Here is a 27231-nt window from a genome sequence, read left to right as displayed (position 1 = left end):
GTGTGGTCCAAGGGAGGTGCTGTCACACAAGGGAGCCATCTCCAATGGCAGAGTCAGGCCCCAGTCACAGGCGCCCACCACCAGGAGCCCCGGGAGCTTGCACTGCACCCGGCAGCTGAGGTGTGCAGGGTGGGCCCCATGGGCCTGGGCTGAGCAGACTGATTTGCCAGGATGTGTCTGTGCCATAAGGACCTCAGCCCACTGCCCCACCCACCTCCTGGTCCAGGGTCTCTGGCCATGATCATGGCCTTGAGCCAGGTAGGCTCAGGATTCCCTTCAAAAGCAGTCAGCAGGGTTGGAGGGGGGTGGTCTCCTCCCTCAAAGCACAAATCAGAGCTGCCCTGCCTCCATGCTGGGGCTGAGCTCACACGAGCTACCCAGTGTCTCTCTCCTGTCCCTGTGTTCAGCCAGCCCGGGCTCCCTGTGCACGCTGCCACCCCCTCTCCAGCAACACTGCGAAGTCCTTGGTGGATGCCGAGGTCCAGCCCAGCTCCTCACTCCCACTCCAGCTGCCGTGGCCACCCTGCGGCCTCCAGCAGCTCTGCTTACCAGAAGCAAGACGCCCATGGGTGCTACCAGATCTGGCCAGTTAGATAGGCCCCTGGTGCCTCCCAAACCCACCCTGGGGTGTCCTGCAAGGCTGAGAGGAGGTGCTCTGCTGGGCTTCGCTGGACCGCAGCACACCAGCATGCATCCCACAACCCCAAGCTGGCCAAGGTGATACAGGAGGTGCTGACTTTGTCCCCTGACTTTCCAGAAGGAGCCTGAGGTGTGCTTTGCAGGGCTTGTGTGGTGAGGTCTGAGGTGACCACGTGCTACACATGACCCCCTGTGTTCAAGTGCCCCTGGGTGTGCAGCGTACGCCCCCTACCTCCCAGGGCCTGTTTCATCACGAACTCCATGGCGATGGCTTTGAGTCCTCAGCTGGTCCTCAGCGAGTCGTAGCTCACATGTGAGTGTGGCCAGGAGTCCTCTGCCTGGGGGAAGACGTGGTCACAGGTCACCCGACTACGCTGGGGAAGGCTTCTTCCTTGTCCCCACCCAGCTTCCCCTGGCCGTGGGTCTGGTGTCGGAGAGAGCCTCATTCGTGGTTCCCCCTCACACCTGGAGTCCAGACACCAACACTGGGACAGGTACCTGGGAGGGTTTGGGAGGGTCCTGCAAAAAGTTCTCAGCTAGCCCCTGGGGTTTCTGAAGCTGGCTTCCAGCTGCTACTGCAGGGAAAGGGGTGTGCAGCTCAGAAGAGCCAGACTGCATGAAGTGGGGGCAAGCCCAGGGGCATGTGGAGGTGACTGGCTCTGCTGTCTCCTTGGTGGAGCCCTGGGCCACAGAGGCGGGGACCCATCTAAAGGATGGGAAGGGTTAGTGCGGGTGGGACCCGATTGGGTGCTCCCTTTGGCTTCTGATGGAGGAGTCTCGGGAAACCAGGTTCCCTCCAGGGGGGAGGCCAGCACTGCTGCAGAGACGGGTGGAGGGAGAAGCTGCAGGGGCCCAGCCTTCAGGGAACCAATGAAATGGGGGGGGGGCATACCACCGCTCCACCTGCATCTGCAAGGGTGGGGCTCTCTAGGGTCCAGACCAGCTGGAAATCTGGTGGGGAGGTGCTTCTTGTAAAATCAGCAGCTGCAGTGTTCCCCTCCTCCACTACCTCTGGTGAGGGCTCTCTTGGCAGGGAAACCCAGGTCGCTGGAGAGCCACTGTTTTATGTGTTTTTCCTCTTCAAATGAAGGAAATAAGGAAATCTGCGTGTGTGTGGACTAGGGAGACCTGGGAGTGGGGGCGGGACTCCCCCATCTTCTGACAAAGCGCTGGGGCACAGGGACGCCTTTGCCGCAAAGCAGATTCTCTTCCAAACTTCTCCCCTGGCTCCTAACAGGGAGGCAGCCGCAGAGCCCAGCAGCAGAGCGGTCGGGGCGCTGTTGGAGCTCCCCCAGTGCTCTCATCGCCGCCCTGCGCGGCTAGGGGTTCCTGCTGCCGCCCCACCCCTTGGCTTCATGGGCAGGCGAGTTGCCCGGCTCTGCCAAGGGGCCCTCAGGCGGGAGCGCGCCAGGAGAGAGAGAGAGAGACAGAGGACGAGGGAGGAGAAAGGGAGACGCGAGAGACATGAGACTCGGAAAAGGAGTAAGAAAGAGCGAGGGCGTCAGCCAGGACTGTGGGGCCGTTTCAGCACCGCGCCAGTGGACAGCGCCAGCCAGGGGCCCAGGATGGGGCACCGGGGCGGAGCGCGCGCCAAGCCCTGGCCGGGAAGGGGCCGCAGAGCCCGCAGAGCCAGGGAGGCGGCAGCTGGGGCCCGGGAGGGGGCAGCTGGGGTCAGGGAGGGGGCTGCGACAGGGGCCCTGGTTACCTTCCTGGGGCCGGGGCGCGGGCGTCGGACGGGCGGGCGGTCAGCGGCAGAGCGCGCTCGGGCCGGCCGGGTCCATGTGGCGCCCCGGGAACTGCGGCGGCAGCTGAAGGGCACCGCGAGGAGGGCGCGTCACATGTAGACACTCCCCGCCCCCCGCCCGCGTCCGAGCATGACGAGGAGGGCGGGGCCGCGGCGGCGGGGCGGGCGCCGGCGGGGGGCGGGGGCGGGAGAGGCGGAGTCGTGCCCCACTCTCCCCTCCAAAACCCTGCCTCCCGGCCGAATTCGATAAAGGGTGGAATCCTGGGGCGCGAGCTCTCCGAGTCGGCGCGCACGACCCTGGCCCACCCGTCAGTTCGGAATCCCAGATGGGCTGACTGCCCCCAACCACCACCAGCCGGTCTCCTCTGTGTGGACCCTGGCGGGGGGTGGGGCCTCCCCCTCCCCCTCCCCCCAGACCAGGTCCTGCACTCCCGTCCGCTTCCACCCGTGCGGGGCACCCAGCGTGCGGGACAGATAACGTGCGCAACCCCAGTGGGAGAAGTCCTTTCTATTCCGGCCGCGGGGAGGGGGCGGGGGTTGGGTGTCCCAGCTCCCCTCCGCCTTCCACGCTGCCCGGGAGCGCGCGGGAAGAGGGTCCCCAGCAGGGGCTATGACTGCAGTCCCGACCAGGCCAAGTGCCCCTGAGCGCTGTCCGGGTCCCCGACCCCCGCTGCTCTCGGGCCTCCCGCACCTCTGGGCGGGAGAAGGGAGCCCCCATACTCCTGAAAATCCATCTGACCCTTGGCGGAGAGCTGCCCGCAGACCGGCCAGGACCTATTTTTCTGCGAATAGGTTTGCAGAGAAAGGGCCACGCCGTTTCATTTCAGTGGGACAGAGGTGGCGCGACCCCTACCTCTCGACCAACGGCCTCACGCCGGGCAGGGACGCGCGAAGGTTACTGCGGACCGGCCGTTTCGCCCGGTGTCCCTGCAGCCCCGCCCCCGCCGCGGCCGCCCCCTCCCCAGGCCCCCGGGATTTCCTCTGCGGGTGGATGCCGCGCAGCGAGGAGAGCCGGGTCGCTGCAAGGTCGGCAGCTCAGACTCCTGTCCTGCCGCCCCACCCGAGGTGGGAAGACCGGGCCCTGAAGTCACTGCACACCAGTGCTGTGGGCAGGGCTTGGGGGAGGGGGCCCGCAGCGGGGCAGGGGTCAGGGTCTCCACTATCCTGGTGGGTGGGTGGACACCCCTGGTGTTCACTGCATAAACTTTCACAGTCTTCTCCCAGCTGAGTCATCAGGACTCGCTGGGCCTGAAAGTGGAAGGGGGCAGATCCTAGAGACCCCTGGAGACCATTCCCCACGTTGCCCAACCAGGACACGCAGCCTGAACTCTGGAAACGTGCCTGTTTCCCCCAATCCGCTGGGCACCTTGGCTCCCAGCTCCTATCCCTCATTGACCATCTCTAGGCCCACCTGGGCCCCACAGTGGCCTGCCAAGTGGTCCTCGGCGGGCAGGAACGAGCAGAGGGGAAGGGATGGAAGAGGCCAGCACTGCTTTCTAGGGGTGATAGGGGCACCTTCCGCTCTGCAGCGCTGGTGGCCCTGGGGGAGGCCCACATCAGGACATTCAGAGCTGCAGCCTCCCCGGACCCCAGGGCCATGGGACCTGGCCTCAGTCTTGTCCGTTCTTCCTCCTGACGGCTCCTGTCACCTGGACCTGGGCCAGGAGGTGCAAGGTGGGTGGGGTGGGGCCGCTCATAAGGGTGGGTCTGGGGACAGAACATAGGACTCCCACCTAGGCTGCAGGAAGCCCTGTGCACCAGCACCCTGGCTGACCCCCAGGGCACATTTCCCTTCTACCCCCACCCTTGATGTGAGGTGGGGTGAAGCCCCAGGCCTTCTGCAGGTGTGGGGACAGGTGCTCTGCGGAGGGAGTGGTCACCTGTTTCCAGGTGTCTGAGAGTCTTGAGTGTTTGCTCAGCCTGGCCCTCCTGGTGTCCTCAGAACCTGTGTGTGGATGCCAGAGGGGAGAGGGGTGGGGCCAGGAGAGAGAAGCCACTTCTTCCTGCTGAAGCCTCCACCCTCAGCCCCTGCCAGCAGGTGGACCTGGAGGACCACAGCTGAGTCCTGACGGCAACCCCGCAGAGGCCCCCAGAGGTGACCCCAGCTGAGTCCAGAGCAGGCCCCACAACCAATGACCCCAGCTGCCCTTACAAGCCACGGAGACACCCCGTTGACCTTGCGGCAGCCAGGCTGGGCAGGGTGCAGCTTGCATATCACCAGGATAGAGGGGTCCATGACCTCACCGGTCCCATGACCCAGGCCTGGCGGATCTCCACACACCCTGAGTCACGGGCCCAGGTTGGGGACAGAGGACAGAGGCCCTCTGCTGACCCTCCAGCGCTCTGTCTTTCTCCTCCCTCCCTCCCTGTAGGGTCATCACCTGTCTCTCTCCTCTATATATAAACATCTCTGTCTCTATGTTTCCCTTTCTGTCTCTTTATCTCTTGGTCTCTGTCTCTGTCTCTCTGTCTCTGTCCCTCTGTGTCTCTCTCTGTTGTTACCTGTCGTAGATTCCTCACACACATAGCCACCCCACCTCAGCTCTCACATCTGTCCAGGCCCTGGGCTAGGGGTGGGGGTGGGGGGTCCAACCAGGACTCAGACCCTACTGGGGGAAATAGACCAGGTTTATGCCAACCCCAGGTCAGGGTGACCATGGCTCTGGGAGAGGAAGGTCAGGAAGCTGTGGAGCCTGAGGAGGGCTGGGGCGGACAGTGCCAGCTCTTGGCAGGGAGTGAGGACACGAAGGGAACGGCCTGGAACTGTCTCCCTCCTCCCGCCAGGTCTGTCCCACGGGGAGGCCACTCAGTTTATGGCCTCCACCCCACCTTGGGGCCACACCTCAGGTAGGGACTCTGGCCTTGTGAGTCCCCAGAAGAGGACCTGGGTTCTGGTGACCAGTCCCCAAGCCTGCAGCCGTCCAGAGAGGCAGGAACTGAGAGGGAAAGGTTGAGCCAGGGCAGCCCGGTCAGCGTCACGGGGCTGCAGATCCAGGTGGGTGCAGGCAGGCAATGAGGAGTGTAGCGGCAGGGTGTGGCGGGAGGGCAGGGAGGGGGGCAGCTGGGAGGGAGGCTGGGCAAGGCAGCAGGAGGGGGCAGGGTGCTGGAGAGACCAGGAGGGTTTGCCACCGAGAGGTCAGCTTTGGGGCGTGTGTGTTTGGTCACAGCCCCGGCCAGCGGGCAGGACAAGGCTGGAGCCCCAGGCCAGGGCTCTGCACGTTTCTCAAATACACACCCTCCTGAGACTGGCTCCTTAAGGCTAGGAAGCCCTGACCCAAAGCTGGGTTGTGCTGAAGAACAAGACCACATGGCACTGGGCTGAGATCCCTGCCACCGAGTCCCCTCTGTAGCCCCCAAGGGGTCACTCTAGATGGCAGGGAGGGGAGTCAGCTGCCTTGCTCCAGCGCCACCCCCAACCCAGCCTCTCTGGAAAACCCTGCCTGGGGCCTCCACTCCCGCCAGAGGCGCTTGGGGCCTGTGGTCCCCTCTGTCCAGTGGAGGCCCAGCCACTCCTGTGCCCCAAGGCAGCCTCCCACTCTGGCCCCAAAAGTGCCTTCAGGGTCACCTGAGCTTGTTCTTCAGTCCCAGCACGGGGCCTGGCGAGGGGGCCGCTGGCCCCGCAGGAAGGGCTGAAATGGGCCTGCTGCCCTGCGCTCACCCAGAAACGGAGAGCACAAACGTGGTCATTAACACGTGGGTTATTTGGCTCCTGCACCAGCACTGCCCACACTGCCGTATTCTAGCTGGACTTCTTTGTTACTTGACAGGTGACAGCACGTGAAAAGCAGGAGCAGAGAGAGATGGAAAGCGGTCACCGCCGGCCATAGGAGCGGGCAGATTGTCACCCCTGTGCACCCGGACACCAGGGCCTTCCCCGGCCACGTGGGCGAGGAAAGTCCTGCCTGTAGGGCCCTGCTGGCTAGGGTCAGCGCCTGGGAGCTCGTCCTCGCGGGCCTCTGACGGTGGGGTGGCCTGCTATTTCCTCAGACGTCTGCCCCGTCCGGGGTGCTGGAACACACGGTGCCCAGTCAGGGTCATGTATGAAGCACAGACTTCCCACTGTCCATTTCCACCACAGCCCTGCCCACCCCCAGAGCTTCTCCTCAAGGTCCAGAAACAAGGGGACCCCTCAGTCAACACCCGGGAACCCTGAGGACCCCCTTCCTGAGGAGCTGGCCCAAGATCTGGGCTCAGAGCACAGCGATGGTCCCTGTTCCCCTCAGTCTGCCCCTGTTCTGCCTCAGACCCCAGACTCCAGAATTCCTGCAGCTCTCCCCACAGGGCCCTCACCCCCACCTGGCGGGACCCACAGTCCTGCCTCTCCCACCCCCTGCCTACCCCAGCCCATGGTCACCCCTGCCCTCTGTCCACTCCCAGCCTCCTGTTGCACCCGCCCCACTGGGCCACAGACCAGCCCTCCTCGTCCCAGTTCTTGTCACTGCCCACAGCACAGAGGTCCAAGCAGAGCTGGTGGAGGAGAAGGTGTGACTTCAGGTACCCAGAGAAGGGGGCTGGAGGAGGGGTCTGGGTGACCTTGAGGCTCTCTGTGGGGGACTGTGGTTCCCATGCCCCACCTCCTCCCCGGCTGCTGCCTGGATCCACCCCCACCCTCCCGTGCCCCAGGGTAAAAATAGCAGAGCTCACACACCTGAGAATGGAATTCTGCTCCTCTCTGGATCTGCTGGGGCGGTGGCAGCTGTGGGGTGCAGGGGGCTGCACACAGCCTGAGTGAGCGCAGGGGCAGTGCTCGGTCACGAAAAGGTGGCGTGGGGGTCCACAGGGGAGGGACACTCTCACTTTGAGGGAGGCTGTGCTTCTGAAGGCCTCTGCCCGGTGGGTGCCCAGGCCACCAGCTGCCCATGCCCCAGCCCTAGGTCAGCTCTCCGAGAACGCCCTGGGGCTGTCCCTCTAAGTTGTGTGACCCCCATGGGGGGAGCTCCCTGAGCTGCAGACCAGGTGCCCCTGCTCCGTGAATGCCCCCCACCCATCAGCTCTGCCTCACCCCCACCCCACTCCAGAGGCCTTGATCACCCTCCCAGGGCCACCCGGACCTGCCTCAGGGGCCTCTAACAGGACACTCGGTCAGAGGCCAGGCTCAGGCCCCGGATGGAGGATGGCCACCTGTGCAGACACAGGACCCAAGGAGGGGCTTGGGCCCCCGAGGGCTCCTGCTCCGGCCAAGAGTTCTGGGCTGTGCAGTCAGGCAGCTTCAGGTGGACGCAGCGCCCAGAGCCTCCTGTGCCCCATCTCCCTTGAGGCTCCAAAGCGGGTGCAGTGGGGAGCCCTGGGCCCGGGGTGTGTGCCGTCCATGTGAGTCAGGCCTGGACCCCCTCAGCCAGTGACTGGTCCAGCGGGACTGAGTCGGCTGACAGCAGAGCTGGCCCTTGGAGGGTGGCCTTCAAGCTCAAGAACCACCCCCCTCAAACTCAGGCCAAGGGGAAAAGCCCAAGGGACACCGACAGTCGCCACCCAGGAGGCCCCCGACCCCTCCTCTCCCATCCAGTGACACCCAGAGGGCAGGCAGGCCTATGTGGGTACTGCTGGAGTGTTTCAGGCCCAGGAGGCATGAGAAGGAGCAATTTTCTCCAGAGATGTCGCTCTGCTCCCTTGGGGAAGGAAGACAGTCTCAGAGCCTGTCCTGGGTCGTGATCCTCTCTGGGGCAGTGGGAGCCCGAGGCCTGCCCAGGGAACACGGAGGCCACTGCAGCCAGGCCTTCGCACGCCAGGGGACGTCAGGCTGAAGAGGGCAGTTCAGCGACTCCGCGGTGGGAGCCGGAAGCCTCTGCAGCGGGCACACCCGAAGTGTGCCTCCGAGCCTTTGTTTCCTCTCTCTTCCCAGAGGGTCCGGAGCCAGCTCCTCCCCTCCCCCGGGCACCAGGGTTCCAGCTCTCCTGCCCCCTCTTCCTATCCTGGGGGCCTGGGTCCGGAAGATGATCTCACCCAGGCCCCGCCCCACCCCAGGTGGCCAGTGGACAGTCCCAACTTAGGGCCTGGGGCTGGGGCAGAAGCCCTCTGTAAGCAGCGGGACCCTCCGCCAGGGCCCTTAGCTGCCCAGCGCCCCACCGTGTGTCCAGGATCTGCCCCCCTCAGCTACAGACCTACCCCCCACCCCTGGTGAGACCCCTGGAGGAACCCAGCCCAAGTGCCCAGCTCTCCCTGGGCCCACCCCATGCTCCCCCATAGCCACAGGCCTGCTGGGCTCATCGCTCCGCCTGTCGCCCCCCCCCCCCCGTCTCCTACCCGCTTCCTGATGTCCCTCTCTTCCTGCCCGCCCCACAGGGGCCCCAGCGAGGACCCAGAGGGGCGTTCCCGGGCTCTGCTGGTTGCAGCAGGTCTGTAAGTGGACACAGCTGTGTGCTTACCCTCGGCCAGATTCTCCCCAGCCTGGCAGACCCAGGCCCTCCTCTCCCGCTGGCGATGTTCTAAAGTCTTCTGGGAAAGGCAGGGCTGAACCCCAGGAGTGGTCTCCCAAGGGGCAGCTCTGATCCCCACATCTGCCTGTGGGGCCGACAGGGACTTACTGGTCCTGAGATGGTGCTCTCAGGGACCAGGATGCATCCATGGGCCACAGGGCACATGTGACGTGTGTGAAGACTTGACGGGCATACATCCACGGTAGCTACAGAAACAAACGTGTCCCGAGGCACCTCAGTGTGGACGAGCCTCAAAAAAACCTCCTGCCCGGTGGGAGCGGCCCCTCCCCTCCCCCTTCTCCCCTCTCCTCGGCTCCTGGAGCGCTTGGTCCAGAGAGCCCAGCCTTTCACCTCCTGGGAGCCTGCCTTCTGCCCCAGGGGCCGTATTCCAAGAACCAGTCACCAACTGCAGGCCAGCGCAGCCTCTCAGACATGTCCTGTGCCGGGTCACTCATCTGAGCCTGTTTCCAGACGGACCTCTGCTGAGCAGCGCCCCCAGGACCGCGCCCCCTATGTGACAGGGTTGGGGTCAGCTGTGCAGCCAGTCTGTGGCCACTGTGGTCGTTCCCTGGGCCCCCAGGGGCTCCCTGGAGGGGACACGCGTGGTCCTTGGAGCTGGGGTGTGGCCTGTAGGGATGGAGCCACCGGGGCGGCCATTGTCCCACCAAGACAGAAAATCAGAACCGGTGGGGATGGCAGAGGGTGTGCCACACCAGAGACCCAGGGGACGCGTGTGCGCCTGCAGCCCCTGCAGGGCCCCGCCAGCATCCCCAGGGCTGCCTGGCCCTCAGCCGGGATCCAGAGCAACTTTGACATGCACTCTTGGACCTATTTAGGTCGTTCATTATTCTTTAAAAGAATTGAAAGATAAAAATAGCAGCAGATACATACCTGGCGGGGAGTCGGCTCTCTGCAGAGGGGCATCAACCGGGGGAAAGCCAGATTCAGCACTCCCCGGCGGGGAGAGAGTGTCACCTCAGCCAAGGGACGGGGGCGCTGGGCCCAAGGGTCAGAGGTTGCGAGGTCCTGGGGCCTCAGGGCAAAAGGCTAGAGCCCCCATGCCTTTGAAACTTCAGGACCCACAGACCCCACCCCCCGCCTGAGCCTTAGACCAACGTGGTCACTGAGGCGGGGGTGGGGTGGGGTCAGTGTTCCACTAACTGCTCCCCAGACCGCCGGCGAGCTTTTGAGGACATGCACTGGTGCCAGTTCTACGAGCCCAGCCCGGGGGGGGGGGGGGTCCTGATCCAGGTGATGGCGACCACCATGCACATCTGACCGGCGAGTGGCAGCCACCTGGCAACACAGCTGGCTGACGTTCTGCGGAAAGGAGAGACGGCACAGGGTTCTCAGAGGCCCGGCCCTTCCCGCTGTCACCACCGGGATGAGGGTCGAGGTCCTGGCCACCTGTCCAGGGCCTGGTCAGCACAGTGCTGGGCGGCCTGGAGTGTGACGAGCCCTTGGGCTTGGTGGACAGACCCGCAGGAGGCTGGGAGCGTCACTTCCGACTAACCCTCGAGTCTGTAACTGCTGCCATCTGTCCTGCCAGGTCGTCCCCCAGAACAGGGGGACCTCACCCCGTAGCCAAGGCAGCCGCTGCTTCTCCAACGGCCATGACTCAGGAAAGCTGCTTTACTCTTTGAACTTCCAGAACAACAGACCAGGTCCCTCACACCCTCATGCTCTGAGGAGGAACGACCCAGTGGCATCCAGGGGAGGCCCAGTCTCACGTGGGCCAGCATCTGCCCAGCTGCCTCAGCCACGAGCAGTGACCCCAGGGCACACCCAGACCAGCGAGGGGAAGGCTGGCCTCCAGACCCAAAGCCAGGGCTTGTCCCTGCACTGGCCTCCCTGCCTCCCTGCTGTGTGAGACTGCCGAGGCCAGCTGGGGGCCCGGGGAGGCTCAGGCCAGCGGAGATGGGGAGCCCTCTCCACCAGGCAGGGGTCACTGCACCACATCTTTGCAGTCAGAGCCTAGATCAGTCAGACGATCACGCACGTCAGAGACGAAGGTCATCAGAAAATAGTTTAATTATGTACAGCTGGTCACCAGGCTGATTACAGGGGAGACGCAAACATTCACGAGGGACTCAAGAAGACGGCCGAGCAGCGCGGTCTACCCAGCGGACGCGCCCTCAGGTGACGGCCACCGAACAGAATAAACCACAGACCGGGACACGCGTGGGAGAAGTGCGACTCGACACTTTTCCTTTAGAACCAAAAAAGAAAAAGAAAGAATTCGGAGCTTTTGGAATGCTTTCCTTCTCCCGCCAGGCATGGCGGCGGCTCCGGGCCACCCAGGGCAGCAGGCATGATGTCGGGTGCGGCCACGCCAGTCCATACTGCCACAGCCACAGGGCGACCCTTGTGGTCCAGCCAGCAGCTTTCGATTCTATGAGCTGCGGGCGCAGCCCCGAGCAGCGCATGACTTAGAAGAGGGGCCGGGAGCCCTGGCTCTCGAACTCGGCCCAGGCTTCGTTCAGCTCCATGAAGATCATCCTGGCGTACTGCTCGTAGGGCTGCCCCCGGGCCTGCGGGACGGAGTGGGTGAGGGTGCTGGGCCTGAACCCAGGACCCGCCCTGGGCTCGGCCCGGGCCCCGTGCCCACCTTGTCCGGATGGACCACCAGCACGGCCCGGCGGTACTGCTTCTTCACCTGCCCGGGGGTCACCAGGTCGGCCATGCCCACGGGCGTCCAGCGGCACTCGCCATCCCACAGCGCGGTGTGCAGCGTGGACAGCAGCGCCCGGATGTTCCTCTCCTTGCCCTCCGTCCAGTCCAGGAGCTGCGGGAGACGCGGGCCCGGCCCCACCGCCCGCCAGTCATCCAGCGGCTCCACACGGGGCAGAGCTCTGAACACGAACCCGCCGCCCCCATGCCTGTGCCACCAACCCTGGGGCCACCCGCCCTAGCCCGGCCCCGGCCCGAGCGCCCCCACCTTCAGCTTGAGCGGGTCCGTGTCCCGGGCCTGGTCCTGCCGCCTCATCTCGGCGATGGTCCTGGGCCCCCTCCTGTCGGCCCTGGAGGAGAAGCCCTGGTCGGACAGCAGGTCTTCAAAGTCGCTCTCCGACACCCTCGGCTTCTGACCTGGAGAAGAGCAGGGGCCTCAGAGGCTGTGCTGGGAGGCGCCGACGCCGACCCCGCCCGGCGGCCCCTGCCCAGCACTGCACACAGCTGGCAGAGGCCGAGACGGCCCCCAGGCAGCACACGCCTGGCCACCTGGACGGTGCTGTCTGGGCAACAAGAAGGTCACCCTCAGACCACATGCAAAACGACTCACTCCCACCTGAAGGAGCTTCTGCTGGGTCTCAGGAGACACCCTTTCTCAGGACTTGACCACGAGCTGGAGAAGATGGGGTTCACCGTAACCCCCCTCAGAGCAAGCTCAGAAAGCCACCGGGCAGAGAGAGGGAGGACTCACCAAAGCTGGGAGGGCGGACACCCCTCTCCTCCCGGCTGCCGATCACACTGAAGCTGGTGTTGTAGCTGGGCTTCGGCGGGACAGCGGCTTTGGGGGCTGGCTTGGCCTGCGGGGGCCGTGGGGTGCCCTGGGCCAGGGGCCGACTTGCATGCCAGGAGCCGGTGGCCTTGGGAGGGGGCGCTGCGTTGGTACCGGCGCCTGCAGGAGCAGATGCAGCGGACAAGCCTGGGGAGACAGTCACACGGGAACTTCGGGGGCAGCCCCAGTACTCAGCCTGCACGGAGAGCACGCCCTCGCAAAACCAGTGTTCCAGGTGTGCTGCCAGGGTGGGCACGTCGAGGTGGCCCCACGGCTGGCCGGTCCGTAGCGGCCAGGGCCAGGTGGGTACCACCCCCTACTTGCTGTGTGTCTGTCCCTCTGCAGACACCACACAGTCCTGACAGAGTCTGGCCACGTCACTCCATCCCACCAGCCTGTTCCCCACTCCTCGTCCCTGACTCCCGACTCAGCCCCACAGTGAGCCCGCCTGTGTCTGCAGGAACCCCCTCAGGGGTGTCTGGTGGGGACTGTTTGGACCCCGCAGATCACGGCAGGAGAGCCTTCCCCACATGGGGTCTTCTGGGCCGCGAGCCCCTCCGTCTCCATTCACGCCAGGGTCCTTCTTCCCTGACCCGCTCCTCACGTTTGGCTCTGTGGCTCCAGGACACAAGTCCTGCGCGTGCTCTGCGAGAGTCACAGGTTACGTGCTTCTTTTTCCTCCTTTTTCAGTGACTGTAAACGGTGCTGTTCTAAATCTTGGATTCCCTGCACACATGCTGCTGGTGAACAGGAATTTCCCTGGTGTCCGTCGACCATGCGCCCTGCAACCCTCCTAAACTCACTCTGGGCTCTGAAATGCTTTCAGGTCCCTCGGGATTTCCCACGGCCCCCGGTGCACGGAAGCACTGCCTGTGCCCCTGGTCCCTCTCCAGCTGGCACCAAGGGCAGCTCGCGGTCTTCCAAAGCCAAGCGCGAGGCTGGCTGCAGGGTACTGGAGGCACTGCTCCTAAGCTCTCCCGCCACTCGTCTGTGGGGGGTGTCCACCGACAACTAGGTGCTGAACTCTGTCCGCGGCCTGTCCTGCACACGGATGTGACCACACGATGCCCCTACTCTGGCCAGTTCTTGTGTGGATTCTGTTAACTGGTTCTGGAATGCTGAAGGTGCCTCACTTCCTGGAACAAATCCCACTTGGCTGTGGTGTGTGATTCTGTCCATGCTGATGAATGCTCCTTGCGGCCGATTTGCTGTTCGACTTTCGTGTCTATATTCGTGAGGGACACTGAAGTTTTCTCTTGTACCGTCTCTGTCTGGTTTTGGTTTCTGAGTAATACCAGCTTCGTGAAACCAACCGGAAAACGTCTCCTCCTATTTCCTGGAAAAGGGTGTGTGAGGTTGGTATGAGTCCTTTAAACACTTGGTGGAACTCTCCAATGGAAGCACCCGGGACTGAAGATTTCCTTTTCGGGAGGCGTCTAACGACGAGCTAGAGCTCATCTTCTCATGGCTACAGGCCTACTCGCCCCGCCCACCAGGCAGGGCATCTGCTGCAGAACCCACCCACCTCACCTGCGCCAAGGCCGGTGCCGCGGCTGCGCGGCCGAGTCCCTTCGTGCCCTCCAGGGTCTGTGGGCACGTTGTGCCAACCTCCCTACTTTCATGCATCTTAGCAAACATTTGCCAATTTTACTGATATTCTCAAAGAACCAGTTTTTGCTTAGTCCACCTTCTCTAGTTTACATTTTCCACTTCATTGATGTGGGCTCTTTATCACCACCCTCCTGCTTGCTTTGAGTTTATTTCCTTTCCTTTCCAAACATCTTCAGGTGAGAACGCACAACATTCCCCAAATGTACACTGGACACCACGTGTCCCCCGTTTTGACGCGCCATGTTTTCATTTTCCGTCTGTGTGATGCACTGCTTTATTTCCCTTGAGGCTTCTAAGTAACCCTATGTTCTCAGAAGCGTGTTGTTCAGTTCCTAACAGTCTGAACAGCTTTCAGTTATCTTGCTGCTGCTGACTCTGAGCCTGACTCCAAGCAGAATGACGTGGTGTGCATGACTTCAACTCCTGTACACTTGCTGAGGACTGTCCATGGACCAGGACGGGACATTTCTTGGTGGCTGGTGGGTGCAGGATGTGTCCTGCTGCCGTTGGGCAGTGTCCTGTGAGAGTCCACAGTCCTGCTGGCTCTTGGCTCCCACAGCCTCGCTGACTCACTGTCTGGTGGCTCCATCTTTGCTGACAGAGGAATGCTGAGGGCTCCACCTAGAACCCAAGTTTGCATGTTTCTCCCCTTGGTTCCAGCAGCTTCGTGCAGGACCCCACTCTCCGCCGGGTGTGATGGAGGTCTTGGGTCTCAGTGCAGAGCTGAGGGCTGGGCTCCATCCTGAGAACGGGCGCCCCAGACCCCAAGAAGCCCCTTGCTCCACAGGCTGCACCCAGGAGGCTCAGGGTGGCCCCACCCTGCACTCAGACAGCCCAAGACAGAGGCAGGAAGACAAGGACAAACCCAAACTTCCAGGAATGCCCTCAGGGAGACACTACAACCTGAAACACCAGGAAACTGTTAAATAAAAAGGACTGTTCCTGGACAACAAGCGTTCTGGAGAGATGCTAATTCCACCTCGAATTCCACACGCCACCCAACCAGCCAGGCACGTGGGACACTCAGATGCTCACGGTCTCCAAACAGCTAACATCCTGACATGTCCTCTCAGAGGGGGAAGCTGCCAGAGGGGGTTCTGCCTGCCCCTGGAGCAGGGCAGGGCTGCCCCACACTCCTGTGCTGAGGCCGCTCCCAGGTGGCCCCCGCTCACGGTGATGCCCACGGAGGGCCAGGCCTCCCACTGGTTTTGACAACTCCTGGTGTCATCTTGGTAACGAGCTTCGGGGACAAGGCAGACGGGCCTCTTCTGGGGTCACTGCACTGGGCCTCAGTGAACGGGGGAGGTCCGCCCTGGGAGGGTAGACAGACCCAACCCCCTGCGAGAGCCCCAGCACCCTCCTCCTGCTCGACATGGCCCACAGGGTACCTTGGAGGCCGGAACTGAGGTCACCGAGGTCAGCAAACGGGTCCTGGCTCTGAGACTTGGTCAGGCTGGCTGGGGGGCCAGGAGGGGCCGGCTGGGCTCCAGAAGAGAAGAAGGGGCCTGGAGGAGACAAGGCATCAGGACCGCTGCAGTGGAGGCAGCCTCTGTGCTGCCTCTCGCTCCTAAAGGCCTCGCTCCATGGCGGCAGCACACACTCAGGACATGGCCACATGGACAGCCCGAGCCCAGGTGGCCAAGGGGAGGACCTGGCGACCCACACCAGCTGTCCTGGGTCTGCAGCGCCCCCTGGAGTCTCCCGCAGTGCGGTCACGATTCTGAGTACAAAAGACTGACACAGCCAAGCCAGTCACTGGACTACCACCTGTGGGAACAGCACAGCCAGCCCTGAACAAGGCTGGGCCCACCCTCAGGCGGGCTTTTTTCAGTAACCACAGCACCTCCACAGTGCCTAGTTTACAGCCTTTGCGTTAACTGCATGTGGGGGACAGCTTGTGTCTGATTAGAGCTCTCAACACATGGGATCAACAGACTCGGGCTCTGCTTCTGGTGCTGTCCAGACCGTGCAGCTGCCCGCCCATGGGAGAGCCAGTCACCAACTCCTTTATTCTGGGGCAGAGAAAGCAGGGTGTGGATTTTCGACTGTGTGGGGGTCAGCACCCCTGACCCCACGTTGTTCAAGAGTCAACTGTAAGGTCATTATAAGCGACGGCCACTCACGTGCAAAGAGCTCTCACAAATTAATAGGAAAAAGATGAACTTCCTATGGAAAAAAATGACTAAGAAACAAGAAATAGTTTTCAAAAAATATAAAGTAACCCAAAACGTACAAAACAACAGACCATCTCACTCATAATGAAAAAAAAAAAAAGCAAATCTAAAAGAACCGCGGCCTATCAAATTGGCAAAATAGCGTCCTTGAAGTCATCATCCCGTTAACGGATGATACCCAGGCAGGAACACGTGTCACAGGCCTTGTAAATGCGACTGCCTCTGACAGCAGCTCATTGCCGGAAATGTGCCAACAGGACCAGATGAGGCTGTACAGAAAGCAGGGCAGACGTGGAGAGGTGGGATGGGCACAGGGGCCGCGTAGAGGGCCTGGGACGACCGCGCCCCTCCCTGCTCTCCTGGGGGAGGGCTGCGATGACGCCAGAGTCGTACCTTCTGCAGCTGGCGCGGGCGTGGGGACCGGAGCCTCGGCCCAGGCGTCCCACCCTCCCAGCAGGTCCGGGTTGGGGGCAGAGGCCGTCGTCCTGCTGGGCTCTGCTGGCAGATCCCCTGGAAGGTAGCAGCACTACATGGGTGTCCTTGGTGGGGGTGGCCATGAGGCCTTCACATGCCTCCTAGGTGCCTGGGGGGGACAGGCTGGCCACAAGCCCCATCTGCTGGAGCCTCTGCTGGAGGCCAGGCACTGAGCTCAGCAGGCAGGTGGTCCCTGAGGTGTTCCTGGCCCAGTGAGGCCCCAGGCAGGTTGTACTCACACATCTCAGGGCCTCCCTTCTCACGGGCTGAGGACGCATCACATGGTCACTGAACTGACCAAGTGGACGTAGGGGTCAGCAAATGGAGAAGCCCCAGGGCCATGCTGAGACTAGTGTCTGAGATTCCTCATCTGAAAGGGTCTTCAGAGCGCCCCGTCCCACCGTGGCAGGCCACACACACACACTCACGGCCACGCATGGGCGCCCCTAGAACCTGCCTTCCCACCTCCGCTGAAATCCAGCAGAGGGTATGGAGTGCGCACTGGCTGCACCCTCTTCCTGGGGACGGAAGGACCTGGAGCCATGCCCGGTAGGCCTAGGAGACCATGCTGCCCACCTCCCCTGGCTGACAGCTTGGCCACCAGGCCTGAGTGTGGAGGCTGCACTTACCCAGATGCAAGAAGTTGGAGCTACAGGCAGGGGGCGGGGCACTGTGGGTGGAGGGGAAGGATGTGGGCAGGGCAGCTGTGGAGTCCGAATTAAGAAATTCACCAAAGAGGTCAGGCTTGGGGTGGGGCTGGGCTTCCAGGTCAGAGGGCAGCAGAAGAGGGTCAAAGGGATCAGCTGTGGAAGGCACCAAGAAGCAGGTGGGCTGAGCACAGGCCCCACAAGGCAGGCCCCCAGCCCAGGGTGCCCACTCCAGGGGGGCCCTCCCATGGCAACCGCAGCCCCAAGCAGTTGGGGCGAAGTGCTGACCCCAACCCTCAGGGGCTCCTCTGGGGGATCGCAACAGCTCATGGTCCCAGTAAGCTGCAATCACTGGGACCTCCTGGTCCACGACCCCTAGCAGCACCTACCGGCCGGGCCAGGCCCCTCGGGAGCGGTGGTCTGCGTGGTCCCTGTGCTTGGGGAAGGGGCTGAGCTGGTGAGGAGCAGAGGTGGGTCCCCGTCGAGCAGCCCGCCTGGGGCGCCATCCAGAGCAGCTGCTGGGGCCCCCAGGAGGCAGCTAAGCAGGTCCGCATTGCTGGGGGGGCCGCCGTGGGCCTGCATGGGGGGCGCCGGCCCCATCTCAGAGTGCAGCCCTAGGAGGTCCACACTGTCGTCCGGCAGGGTGGCTGGGCCGGCTGCGTCCTCGTCGGCTGTGTCCCCGCTCTCGGGCGAGAGCGTGGTGGCTTCCTCATCGGACGGCTCGCTCTCACGTCCATCCTCAGTCACGATGGATGGCCCCTCCCTGGCGAGATGACCTTCCGGGCTCATCACACAGTCTTTGTCCTCTGAAAAGAAGACCACAACAGCATGGCTGCAACTCACAGCGAGGGGCCGGCGGGGGGGCCACGCAGCACACGGGCAGCAGACGCCCCCCGAACGCCCTAGCCTACCCCGCCAGTCCAGCGTGTGCAGGAAGTGGTTGGTGTCTGTGCTGCTGCTGTGCGGAGACTCCGACCCCGGGGCCTCGGCGTCGGGAGGCCCCTCGGCGTCATACTGTGCGGCGGAGCCGGGCTGCCTGGGCAGCTCCGGCTTCCCTGCAGGGAGAGGGGGTGTCAGGCTGCCCGGCCCAGGCAGCAGCCAGCACGGGGCTCCAGGGCCGCGGTCCAGAGCCAAAGTGCCCCCAGACCACCAGAAACCTGCACGGCAACCAGGGAGCCCGAGTGTGGATCTCAGCGCTGGGCCACGTGCCCTGACACCCATGCACACACACACACACTCCTCAGGGACACTAAGCTGTCCTCACATAAAAAAACAGACAAAAAAGCAAACCAAGAACACGAAGAGAACGCGACAGGCCAGATGACGTCCCAGGTCCGACCCACCCACACGCTTTTCACGCTGATTTTTGGTAAACGGTCTGAAATAGGATGAGACTTCCCAGCTGGGGGGGAGGTCACAGGAACAACCTCCGCTGTGTGGCAGCCCTGCTGTGTTCAGATGGGCCCAACTGATGCCTCCCCTTCTCCAGGTCACGTTTAAAGTGGACGCAGGTCCAGAAATGAACCCTCTGAATCAGCAAGCAACTCCAACCTGACCCTCCCGGGTTACAACAAACTGGCCCCGGCCCACGATGACCCCCTGGCCGGGACTGCGGCCTCGCGAGAAGACTGCAAGAACAATCTGTGCCCTGTGAGAGCACCTGCAAAACAAGGATCTTACCAAACTTGGACAGAATGTCTTGCTGCTCCTCCCGGCTGGAAAATAGGATTTTGGGGTTCAGCCCCCGCATGTTTGCACTCTCCCAGGGGGGGGCCTCCCGGCTGGGCCTGTCTCTAGGCTCCACCTCCACCTCCAGGTTCACTTGGAACAAGTCCGGGTACTTCTCCTGAATGTCACAAGCATCTAGGTCGTACCTGCAGTGGGAGCCCAGGTACGGTTAGGAAGGACCATGGGCACTTCAGAGGTCACCCCAACACTCACCAGGGAACGAGTGTGGGATGGGGCCATGCGCTCTGCACCTCACGCTCTGCACGTTCAAGCTGCCACCAGGCAGAGGGTCGGAGGGGCCTGCGGGGATCTGTGCGCTGCAGGGCCCGTCCACACTGGACCCCCAGCCCCTCTGTCAGGGGAGCCCTCACTCCTCACCCCTCAGGTCCTGTGGTTCAAATCAGGCTCTCCGGGAACTTAAATGCACGTTCCCTTAAATACGGTGCCATCCGCTTTAGCAAGACCACCAGCTACTAACAGAAGCCCACAAACCACGCCCTTTGGACTCTGCCTGTCGCACTGCAAGTGCGACTCCAAGGGCAGCGTGGCCGGGGTGCTCTGTGGGTCGCGGGGCAGCCCCGGCCCTGGGGGGTGGGTCCGAAGGCTCTCCTGGGGCAACGACCTGGGGCCGGGCACAGGTGGGGAGGGACGCCCAGGTGGCCTGGCAGTGGCCACTCAGCTGCTGTCTCATTGAACTGTCCTCATTCTGTGGCTCTGCGTCCCACTAGGGAACTCCAAGGTCTTTCACGTATTTCCTAAGGTCACCTCTGGTGACACCGTCACAAGCCCTGTAAACGAATCCCAGCTCCTCAGCGGGGCAGTGGGATCCCTTCTGCTCTCTTATTTTAAGCCGCCTAAGTCTACGTGCACGACTTACTGTTCTGTGTGTATAAAAACAGCAAAGCAACAGAAAAAGACACACAAAAGAGGGACAACAGGCTCTGGAGGGTCTGAGGTGTCAGAGGGGCCCTGCTGTCCTCTGTGCGGCCCCCGGGGGAAGGCGGGGCTGCACCCACGGTCTGGTTGGCGGGTGAGGCCACGGCAGGTGTCCCCACGTCCCTCGACTCACAAGGTGGGACATGTGAGCAAGTGTGATCTTAACACGTGATGTCCCGCCGCAGTCACGGGCACGGCCACCTCTGCGCAAGGAGGGGAACCACGGGGTCTTGGCGAGGGCGGGTGCCCCCCTGTCCTCTTGCTCCTGGCCGAAGGCCTGCTTCTGACCAGGCCAGGCACACACAGCAAGATGCTGACACAGCAGGGGCAGCAGGTGGAAGGGCGGCAGCTAGGCTGGCAGAGGGTCCAGTGTCCAGTGAGGGCCCGGGGAGGGGCCCATCAACACAGAGTAGCGGGCGACTCCAGGCACTGCAGGCACCAGGCAGGGGCCCGCCCACCGCCCCCCCCCCCCCGGAGATGGCCCCCAGGCCAGGCCCACCCGCCCAGCTGGCAGTGAGGAAACAATGCGGTCTGTGAACAGAGGGGCAGCCCCCACCGCCCCTGAGGGGCCTGCATCTCAGAGGCTGGACAGACCCTGAGGGGCTCCTGCTGGGACAGGATGGCCGGTGTGCCCACTCACACCAGCTCGGAGTAGCCACCCCCGGTGGACAGTGCGACGGCCTAAGTCTCCTCTCCGACTGTCCTCCTTCAGCTGCCTGCGGAGCACCCCCTTTCCTGTGTCAGGCTTTCTTTTTAGCCATTTCATCAATTTTTGCAGGCGTGACAGGCATGGTGAGGAACAAGCCCACAAGTGCACCTCAGCAAGCTCACACTCCAGGCACCCGTCCGTTCAGATGAAAACACGGTCTCTTTCCAGAGCCCGAGAAGGGCCCCGTGTCTGGGCTGCACCCCAGAGGCAGCCACTCCTCATGCTGAGGCCCGAGCGGACGTGACGGGCCCCAGCGTGGCAGCATGGCCGTGGCGGGGACACCACAGTGTGGAAGCTGGATCTCGGCACCGGAGAAAAGAACCCCGAGCTCCCGTGGCTGCCCCGGCCCTCCCGTCCACCCAGACTCTGCGCCGGGGGCCTTCTGCCACTCTCGGCAGGCTCGTTCTCCTCTCAGCCTGTAATTCTTCCCAGCCCTGGACACGGGCTCATGTCCACCTGATTCACGCGCTGCCAGCATCTCTCATCTGTCTGAAAACAGCTCTGACTGACCTCCGTTTCTGAAGAACCATTTCAGGGGAGACACTTCCAAGCTGGCAAAGTTCTCCTCCCGGCGCTTCTGGAAGACGTCGCTGTGACTCCGGATCCCCCGCCTCAGGGGAAGGCCCCCCCCTCCCCGCAGGGCGCTATGAAGCGGCCTCTCTGGTTCTCAGCGATTCAACCCCGCACACTTGGGAGGCATTTCCTTTCTTCGTTTATAAAACTCCCGTATGCTGTTCACGGAGCTTTGGGCTCTGTGCTTTGATGTCTTTCATCAGTTTAATAAAATCTTCGGTCACGCCGCTTTTGCTGTATCTCTTCTCCCTGGACTCTGAATAAAAGCAGGCTGGACCTGTCCATGGCCCCCGGCACCTCCTGGGAGCCCTCCCGGGCTCCCCTCCCAGCACTGCCTCGGCTTCCAAGCCTCTGCTGCTACGCCCTGGTGTTCACGCTGCTCCAGACGCCGCCTGAGTTCTGGAGCCCACATGAACCATTTCTCAGTGCTAGATGCCCAGATGCCTCCTTTTCACACACTCCAGGTCTCCAGTGGAATCCCCCTTCCCACTTCGCTGGCCACACTCATTGCTCGTCAGAAGCCTGCCTCCTAACCAGTGTCCAGTTCAGCCGCAGCCTCCTGCCTAGTTTGCCTCGTGGCTGCCCGTCACCTGGTCTTCAGAAAGGACGGCTGAGTGCACTAGAACTGCTGAAGCTCTGGGGCCCATCTTCCCCCAGGGGAAGGAAAACAAAGACACTGGTGAGGCGTCACACTTCTTGTCTCTGTCATGTTGGTACTTAAAACAAAGTGTGACGTGCCAATGTGAAAAAAAAACACTAAGAGGTAAGAGCGTGGTGACATTTAACAGAGTAACAGCACAAAGAAACATGAGACACACCCCTCAGTCTCCTGGCACCGCCCCCTCCTCCTGAGCCTTCACCGCACGCAGGCCCCGGCCTGGCGCTGCCCCTGTGTGACTCCTTACAGAACTCTGGGGGTCAGAGTTCAGTCTTCCCAGGGCCCCAGCAGCGTCAACCACGCTGCACCTGTATGCACACCACACACCCTGACCCCTCCTGTCCCCCTCCCACAGTGTGACACCAACATACTTCGCGAATTTCACAGTAGTGGCGTTCCGGGGCACGAACCCCGTGTGGAACTGGATCTGGAACATCTTCATGGACGCCACCTGCGGAGAGAAAGCAACAGGAGCCCGAGCTGGGGGAGGAGACCTGGCCCCTCACTGTTCACCAGCCCTGAAGGCCCTGGACACAAGCAGCTTCTTGGGTCTGAGGAGGGGCAGCCCCAGGGCCACGGTCCGGCAGCCCGACACCGACAGCAGTTTCGTGCTGAATCCCCTGTGCCTTGGGCGGCAGGAGGCGGGGACTCAAAGGGGCAGTGGCCAAAGTGGAGCGTCCGCTCACCTTGGCCTGCAGTCGTCCTCCCAGGGTGGACCTCGCGTGGTAGAGGACAATGAGCACGTCCCCTTGGACTGTCGTGCCCAGGGGAATGACCGCTTTGCCGTCCTCGATTTTAAAATCCCTGGAGAACAGAGCCCAGAGTGGCGGTTTGCTCAGGTAAGAAGCTCAACCTTCTGTCCAAAAGCGACATGCGTGGCAGGACCCCCGAGACCCCAGAGCATCAGTTTCTTCCTGCCTGGCAGGCTTTACCGCCTGATTATGTCAGGGGTGGGCAGGAAATGACTTCCAAGGAGCCACTCAGCATGATGACCCGGAGGACAGCCCTGCAAACCCATGCAGCCGCCTGGAGGAACGGGGTCGTGGGGAGGAAGGCCTGGGCCCGGGCCCACCTCATGCGGTCGTACTCCTGGGATGTGGTGGCCACGCGCTCATCCCCTACATAGACCTCGCAGAAGGGCCTGCAGCCGCTCCTCTGCTTGCTGAACAGTGGCACGGGCGTCATGACCACGGCCTTCACCAGGAGGGGCTTGCTGTGGGGCGTGATGGGCTCCTCCGCCACCATGTCACACATGTACTCGATGTACCTGCGAACGGGAGGCGTGAGCGCCACACACAGACTCTGTGCCCGGCCCGCCCACCACGTCACACGTGTGCTCCGTGTCTCTGGAGCCTCACTGAGCACATCCAGTCTTTCTGCAAACACATTTAAGTATTTAGTGCTGCAAACTTTCCTGGAAGCAATGTTCCAGTTTCAACTCACGAATTTGACATTGTAACTTCATTTGGTTCAAAATACCTTTGTAACATATTCTTAGAGTATCCCTACGTCTCCTTTGAGACTTCCTCTCTGACTCCTGGGCTACTGAGTAAACTGTTTTCCTCTGAAACCTTTAGAGGTTTTCCAGCCACCTTTCTCTCACCGCTTTTCAGGTTAACTCTATCCAAACCTAAGAACATATTTTGTCCGATTTCTATTCTTCCACCTCTGCTGCAGTTCAATGGCCGTAACAGGACCCTTCGGGGAGTCCCGTGTGCACTGGGAAGAGCTGCGGGCGGACTGCTCTGCGGCTGAGCGCATCTGCAGACCTGCACCGCTGACCAGAGAAGTGGGCCGCCGGGGCTGTCATCACCATTGTTCCCCCTCACCCCGTTGGCTCTGGGCTGTGCCACCACCCCCGTTCTCCCAGGGGTTTCCATGGCACCTCTTCGTGCCCCCGCAGGGTGCCTATCTCCTGCCTCCGGGGCTCCTCCCCTCCTAGACCCCGTCTCCTTGGGACGGGTAGAGCCTGACTGGCTGTCAACGGCCACCTGTGTGCTCTCCCAACGGCCATGCGGCAGGAAACCTGCAGTCCCCTGCCGATGGTCAGCAAGAAGCCAGGACCTACACCCACAGCAAACCAGATCCACCAGCAGACTGAGTGAGCCTGGGAGCAAGTTCCACAACAAAGGAGGAGCAGCTTTCTGAGCCCCAGTTCAGACAAGAAGGTGGCCCAGCCACACCCTGACAGCAGCCTGGGCGATGCCGAGCCTGACCCCTGACCCCTGACCCGTGGGGTGAGTCACTGGGTCTGCACACAACCTCCCATCCCTGCCATGCAGTCCCGCGGGTGGCTGGTCCTGTCTCCACCCCTCCGACGACCCGTCCTGGGGCGGCGCTGAGCCCACACTGGGCAGGGAGACTGGTGTGAGGGTGACAACGTGGCTCTTCCTTCCTGACCTCCGAGCCACCTGAGCATCCTGTGCGCCCTCCTCCGCCCTCTGCTGATGTGCTAATCATGGCATGGAGACCTTACTGCGGCCCTGGGTTTCTCACCAGAACCCTGCTGTGATGTACTAGGATCCGCATCCTCTCCCCGACCACCTTTGAGATTCTTTGTGGTTTGAACATGGTGGCCTAAGCAGGTTTTCTGGGTTTACTTTGTTTTAATCCCGCTGAGTGACCTCTGACCTTCTGAGGTTCAAGCCTGTCTTAATTGGGGGAAATTCTCAGCGACTGTTTCCTTGGTGCTTCTTCTGTCTGGGCTCCTCCTGAGGCTCCAAGGACATGTGCCAGACCGGCTGAGACTGTCTGATGGGTGTTTGTCCTGGTGTGAGTGGCAGCAACTAACCTACCCCAGGGTTGCAGCCCTCTCCTCACCCCAGCCTCTCATCTGCTTCCCTCCCCTCTACTGCGACTGCCTCTCGCCCACCCTCCTCATCTGCATCGTAACGCACGGACCAGTGATTCCATGTTTCCTGCCAGAGCTCTGAGCCTCATGGGAAGACTGCTCCGTCTGTTCAGCGGGAGACAGACCCGCGCCCTTCCAAGCAGCCAGGCTTCCTCTCCGACCCGTACCCCGAGCACCAGAGGGCACAGACCCCGAGCCTCCGTCGTGCCTCGGATTTGGGGCCAATTGCTCTGTGACTGTTCTCCTACAGGACTGGAAGTGATTTGAATCTGACACTGGTGCCACTACTTTTGAAGTCACTGGGGAGGGAATGACATCTACATTACCACGTCCCCAAGGACGTGCCCGCGGGGTCTGTGGCGGGGGTCCCAGAGCCAGGCACACTCCACCCCGCCCCAGCGGCGGCTGACACAGTGGGGCCCTGGGTGTGTAGAGAGGGATCTGCAGCCTCTCCCTCACAAGCCACACGGAAGAAACAACCATGTGGCCTGTGTCTCAGGGCGGCGGACACCAGCAGTGAGCCAGCGGAGTGGGCCCCACGGGCAGGAGTGCATCAACGGGCAAGGCGGCCACCCCAAGTGGCAGGAACGGCCTGAACGACCCTCTGTTCCTCTGGGCCTGGAGGCCTTCCGGTTCCTCCCGCAGGCCTGGGGCCGGGGAGGCGGCAGGGCCCCAGTGGCTGTGCTCTCCTGACTCTCGGGGTCTGTGTGTCCACACCAAGGCCCTTCTTGCAGAGGAAGGAAACGCCCCCCCCCCCCCCAGTGCCTGTAGGAGCATGTGTGCCCGAGGTGCCTCCACAGGCCTGAGCCCCGGCCCCACCCTCCTGCAGGGTGGGCGGGGTGGGGGCCAGTCTCGGGGCAGGCAGAGGCTCCTGGGGAGGTAGGGGGAGAGGCAGCAGCCAGCTGCAGCCATAGGAAACCATCTCCTGGACCTCACCGCCCCGAGAAGCCGCCAAGTCACAGGCAACAGAGAGGGGAACGAGGGGCTGCCGCATGGCCTCGCGAGCAAGTGTGCACCCCGACTGCGCTCGCTGGCCCGGCTCCACCTCGACCCCACACGGTAGGTAGACACTCTCCTCAAATTCCTGCCGCCTCCTAGGGTGGCTGAGTGACACCTCCCCAGGGCCGCAGAGCGGACACCATACCTCTTGTGGGATGGCCAGATGCCCGGGGGGCAGCGCTTCATGCTGAACATGTACACGGCAGCCTCGGCGGTGCTGAAGAGCCGGCAGAAGCACAGGAAGGAGCAGACAGCCACAGCAGAGGCAGCTCTCCCATCCTAGGACAAAGGACAGGGTAGGCTCACGTGGCTATCGCTCCCGCCACACTCAGGGCTCCCACCTGGGGCTGGAGCTCCTCTGGGAACTTAGGAAAACCCACCTGGTGAGGCCACAATTTGGGGAGCAGAGAATAAAGCCTCCTCAACAGGAAGGAGACGACGGGACGGCCACAGACACACGGGTCAACTCCCGGGCCCCCCCCTCACTGAATTCCCTGGTCCTCACTCCGGGTGTGACTTGTCAACACCAGGACTGACCCCCAAGGGCACGAGCTGGCGGATGCCCCACTGGGTGTGACGCCCACAGACCCTCAGCCCCAAAGTGGGGGGTACAGACAGGGTCACACAGGGCAGGGGGGCCTCAGCACACGGCGCTGTCAGGAGGGGACTCGAACCTTCCACAAGGGGGCAGTCTTCTCCAAGAAGGCCCTGACATGAGGGACCCAGTGGTGTCTACTGGGCCAGCTGCTGCTCCCCTGGGGTCAGCTTCCTCAAGATGACAGGAGCCACACTGGGCACTGGGCCTGGGCCGCTGGCTGGACCCCAGGGCAGGGCTGCTCCTCGCAGGCCCTGGCTCCTAGAGCTCCGCAGAGCCTGAGATGCTGCAGCTCCGTGAGGAAACTTGGGGGCCACTGCCACAGCAGTGTCTGGGCTGGCGTGTGCACCCCACCCAGGCGGCAGCTCCTCCTGGCACTGGCATCACCACTCAGGACACCTGGCGCCCCACCCCGGCCCCTGCGCAGGGATGGCTCAGGCAGCCTGCTCACCATGCAGTGCACCACGCAGACGTTCCTGGGGTCCTGCCGCAGCCACGCATGCATATTTCTGCACACACTGTACAGGCTGTGGAGGTTTGGGGCCCGCCGGGCGGCCCAGCCGCACTCGGAGACCTGCGGGGAGAGGACCGGGCTCGTCGGCCAGGGGTGCCGGCCCCGAGGGCCTCCCTCCACCCCACCCTGGCCCACGGGTGCCCGCAGGTTCCGGTCAGCACTGAGCTATTTGTGCGACATGGCGCCGGGGGTTCAGAGCCAGCCCTTCCCGCTCGGGGTAAGTTTAAATACGGTGAGAAGTGCCCACATCCGAGTCTTCAGTGCTGAGAACACAGTGTGGCCCCTGTTCCCGCTGGATGGTGTTCCCACTGGACGGTGAGACACAGAGACACCGCCAGCTCAGCCGGCCTTAGCTGGTTAAAGCAGACCACCAGTCTCCTCTCCATTCACACTCTGGAGTCCTCCTTGACTCCCCGCCATCCGCTGTCCTCGGACCCCTGTATCCTCACACCCAGGAGCTGCCCTCC

General features: G+C 62.7%; 2 protein-coding genes across 5 annotated transcripts in view; both read right to left on the bottom strand.

Annotated features, from left to right (window-relative positions):
- The window catches only part of CPLX1 (complexin 1), a 29530-nt gene extending 27064 nt beyond the window's left edge, over positions 1-2466 (bottom strand). The window contains exons 1-2 of the mRNA XM_031439539.2: positions 2345-2466; positions 872-977 (exon numbers count right to left, since the gene is read on the bottom strand). Of these exons, the coding sequence (XP_031295399.1) occupies positions 872-902 (31 nt within the window). The 5' untranslated portion in view covers positions 903-977; positions 2345-2466. The remainder of the gene's footprint in view (positions 1-871; positions 978-2344) is intronic.
- Positions 2467-10809: 8343 nt separating this feature from the next.
- The window catches only part of GAK (cyclin G associated kinase), a 49456-nt gene continuing 33034 nt past the window's right edge, over positions 10810-27231 (bottom strand). For 2 of the 4 annotated variants that reach the window (XM_031439230.2, XM_064489074.1), the window contains 15 exons: positions 26702-26824; positions 25801-25934; positions 22878-23072; positions 22492-22609; positions 22177-22256; positions 18882-19075; positions 18113-18256; positions 17591-18007; positions 17184-17357; positions 16474-16590; positions 15295-15411; positions 12218-12442; positions 11735-11883; positions 11405-11581; positions 10810-11327 (listed from right to left, as the gene is read on the bottom strand). In XM_031439230.2, the coding sequence (XP_031295090.2) occupies positions 11226-11327; positions 11405-11581; positions 11735-11883; positions 12218-12442; positions 15295-15411; positions 16474-16590; positions 17184-17357; positions 17591-18007; positions 18113-18256; positions 18882-19075; positions 22177-22256; positions 22492-22609; positions 22878-23072; positions 25801-25934; positions 26702-26824 (2466 nt within the window). In that variant the 3' untranslated portion in view covers positions 10810-11225. The remainder of the gene's footprint in view (positions 11328-11404; positions 11582-11734; positions 11884-12217; positions 12443-15294; positions 15412-16473; positions 16591-17183; positions 17358-17590; positions 18008-18112; positions 18257-18881; positions 19076-22176; positions 22257-22491; positions 22610-22877; positions 23073-25800; positions 25935-26701; positions 26825-27231) is intronic. The other 2 variants (XM_031439239.2, XM_064489072.1) reach the window with 2 other exon arrangements.

The sequence above is a fragment of the Camelus dromedarius genome, chromosome 1, assembly GCF_036321535.1.
Source record: "Camelus dromedarius isolate mCamDro1 chromosome 1, mCamDro1.pat, whole genome shotgun sequence".
NCBI lineage: Eukaryota > Metazoa > Chordata > Mammalia > Artiodactyla > Camelidae > Camelus > Camelus dromedarius.
This window is presented reverse-complemented; position numbering and strand designations above follow the sequence as displayed.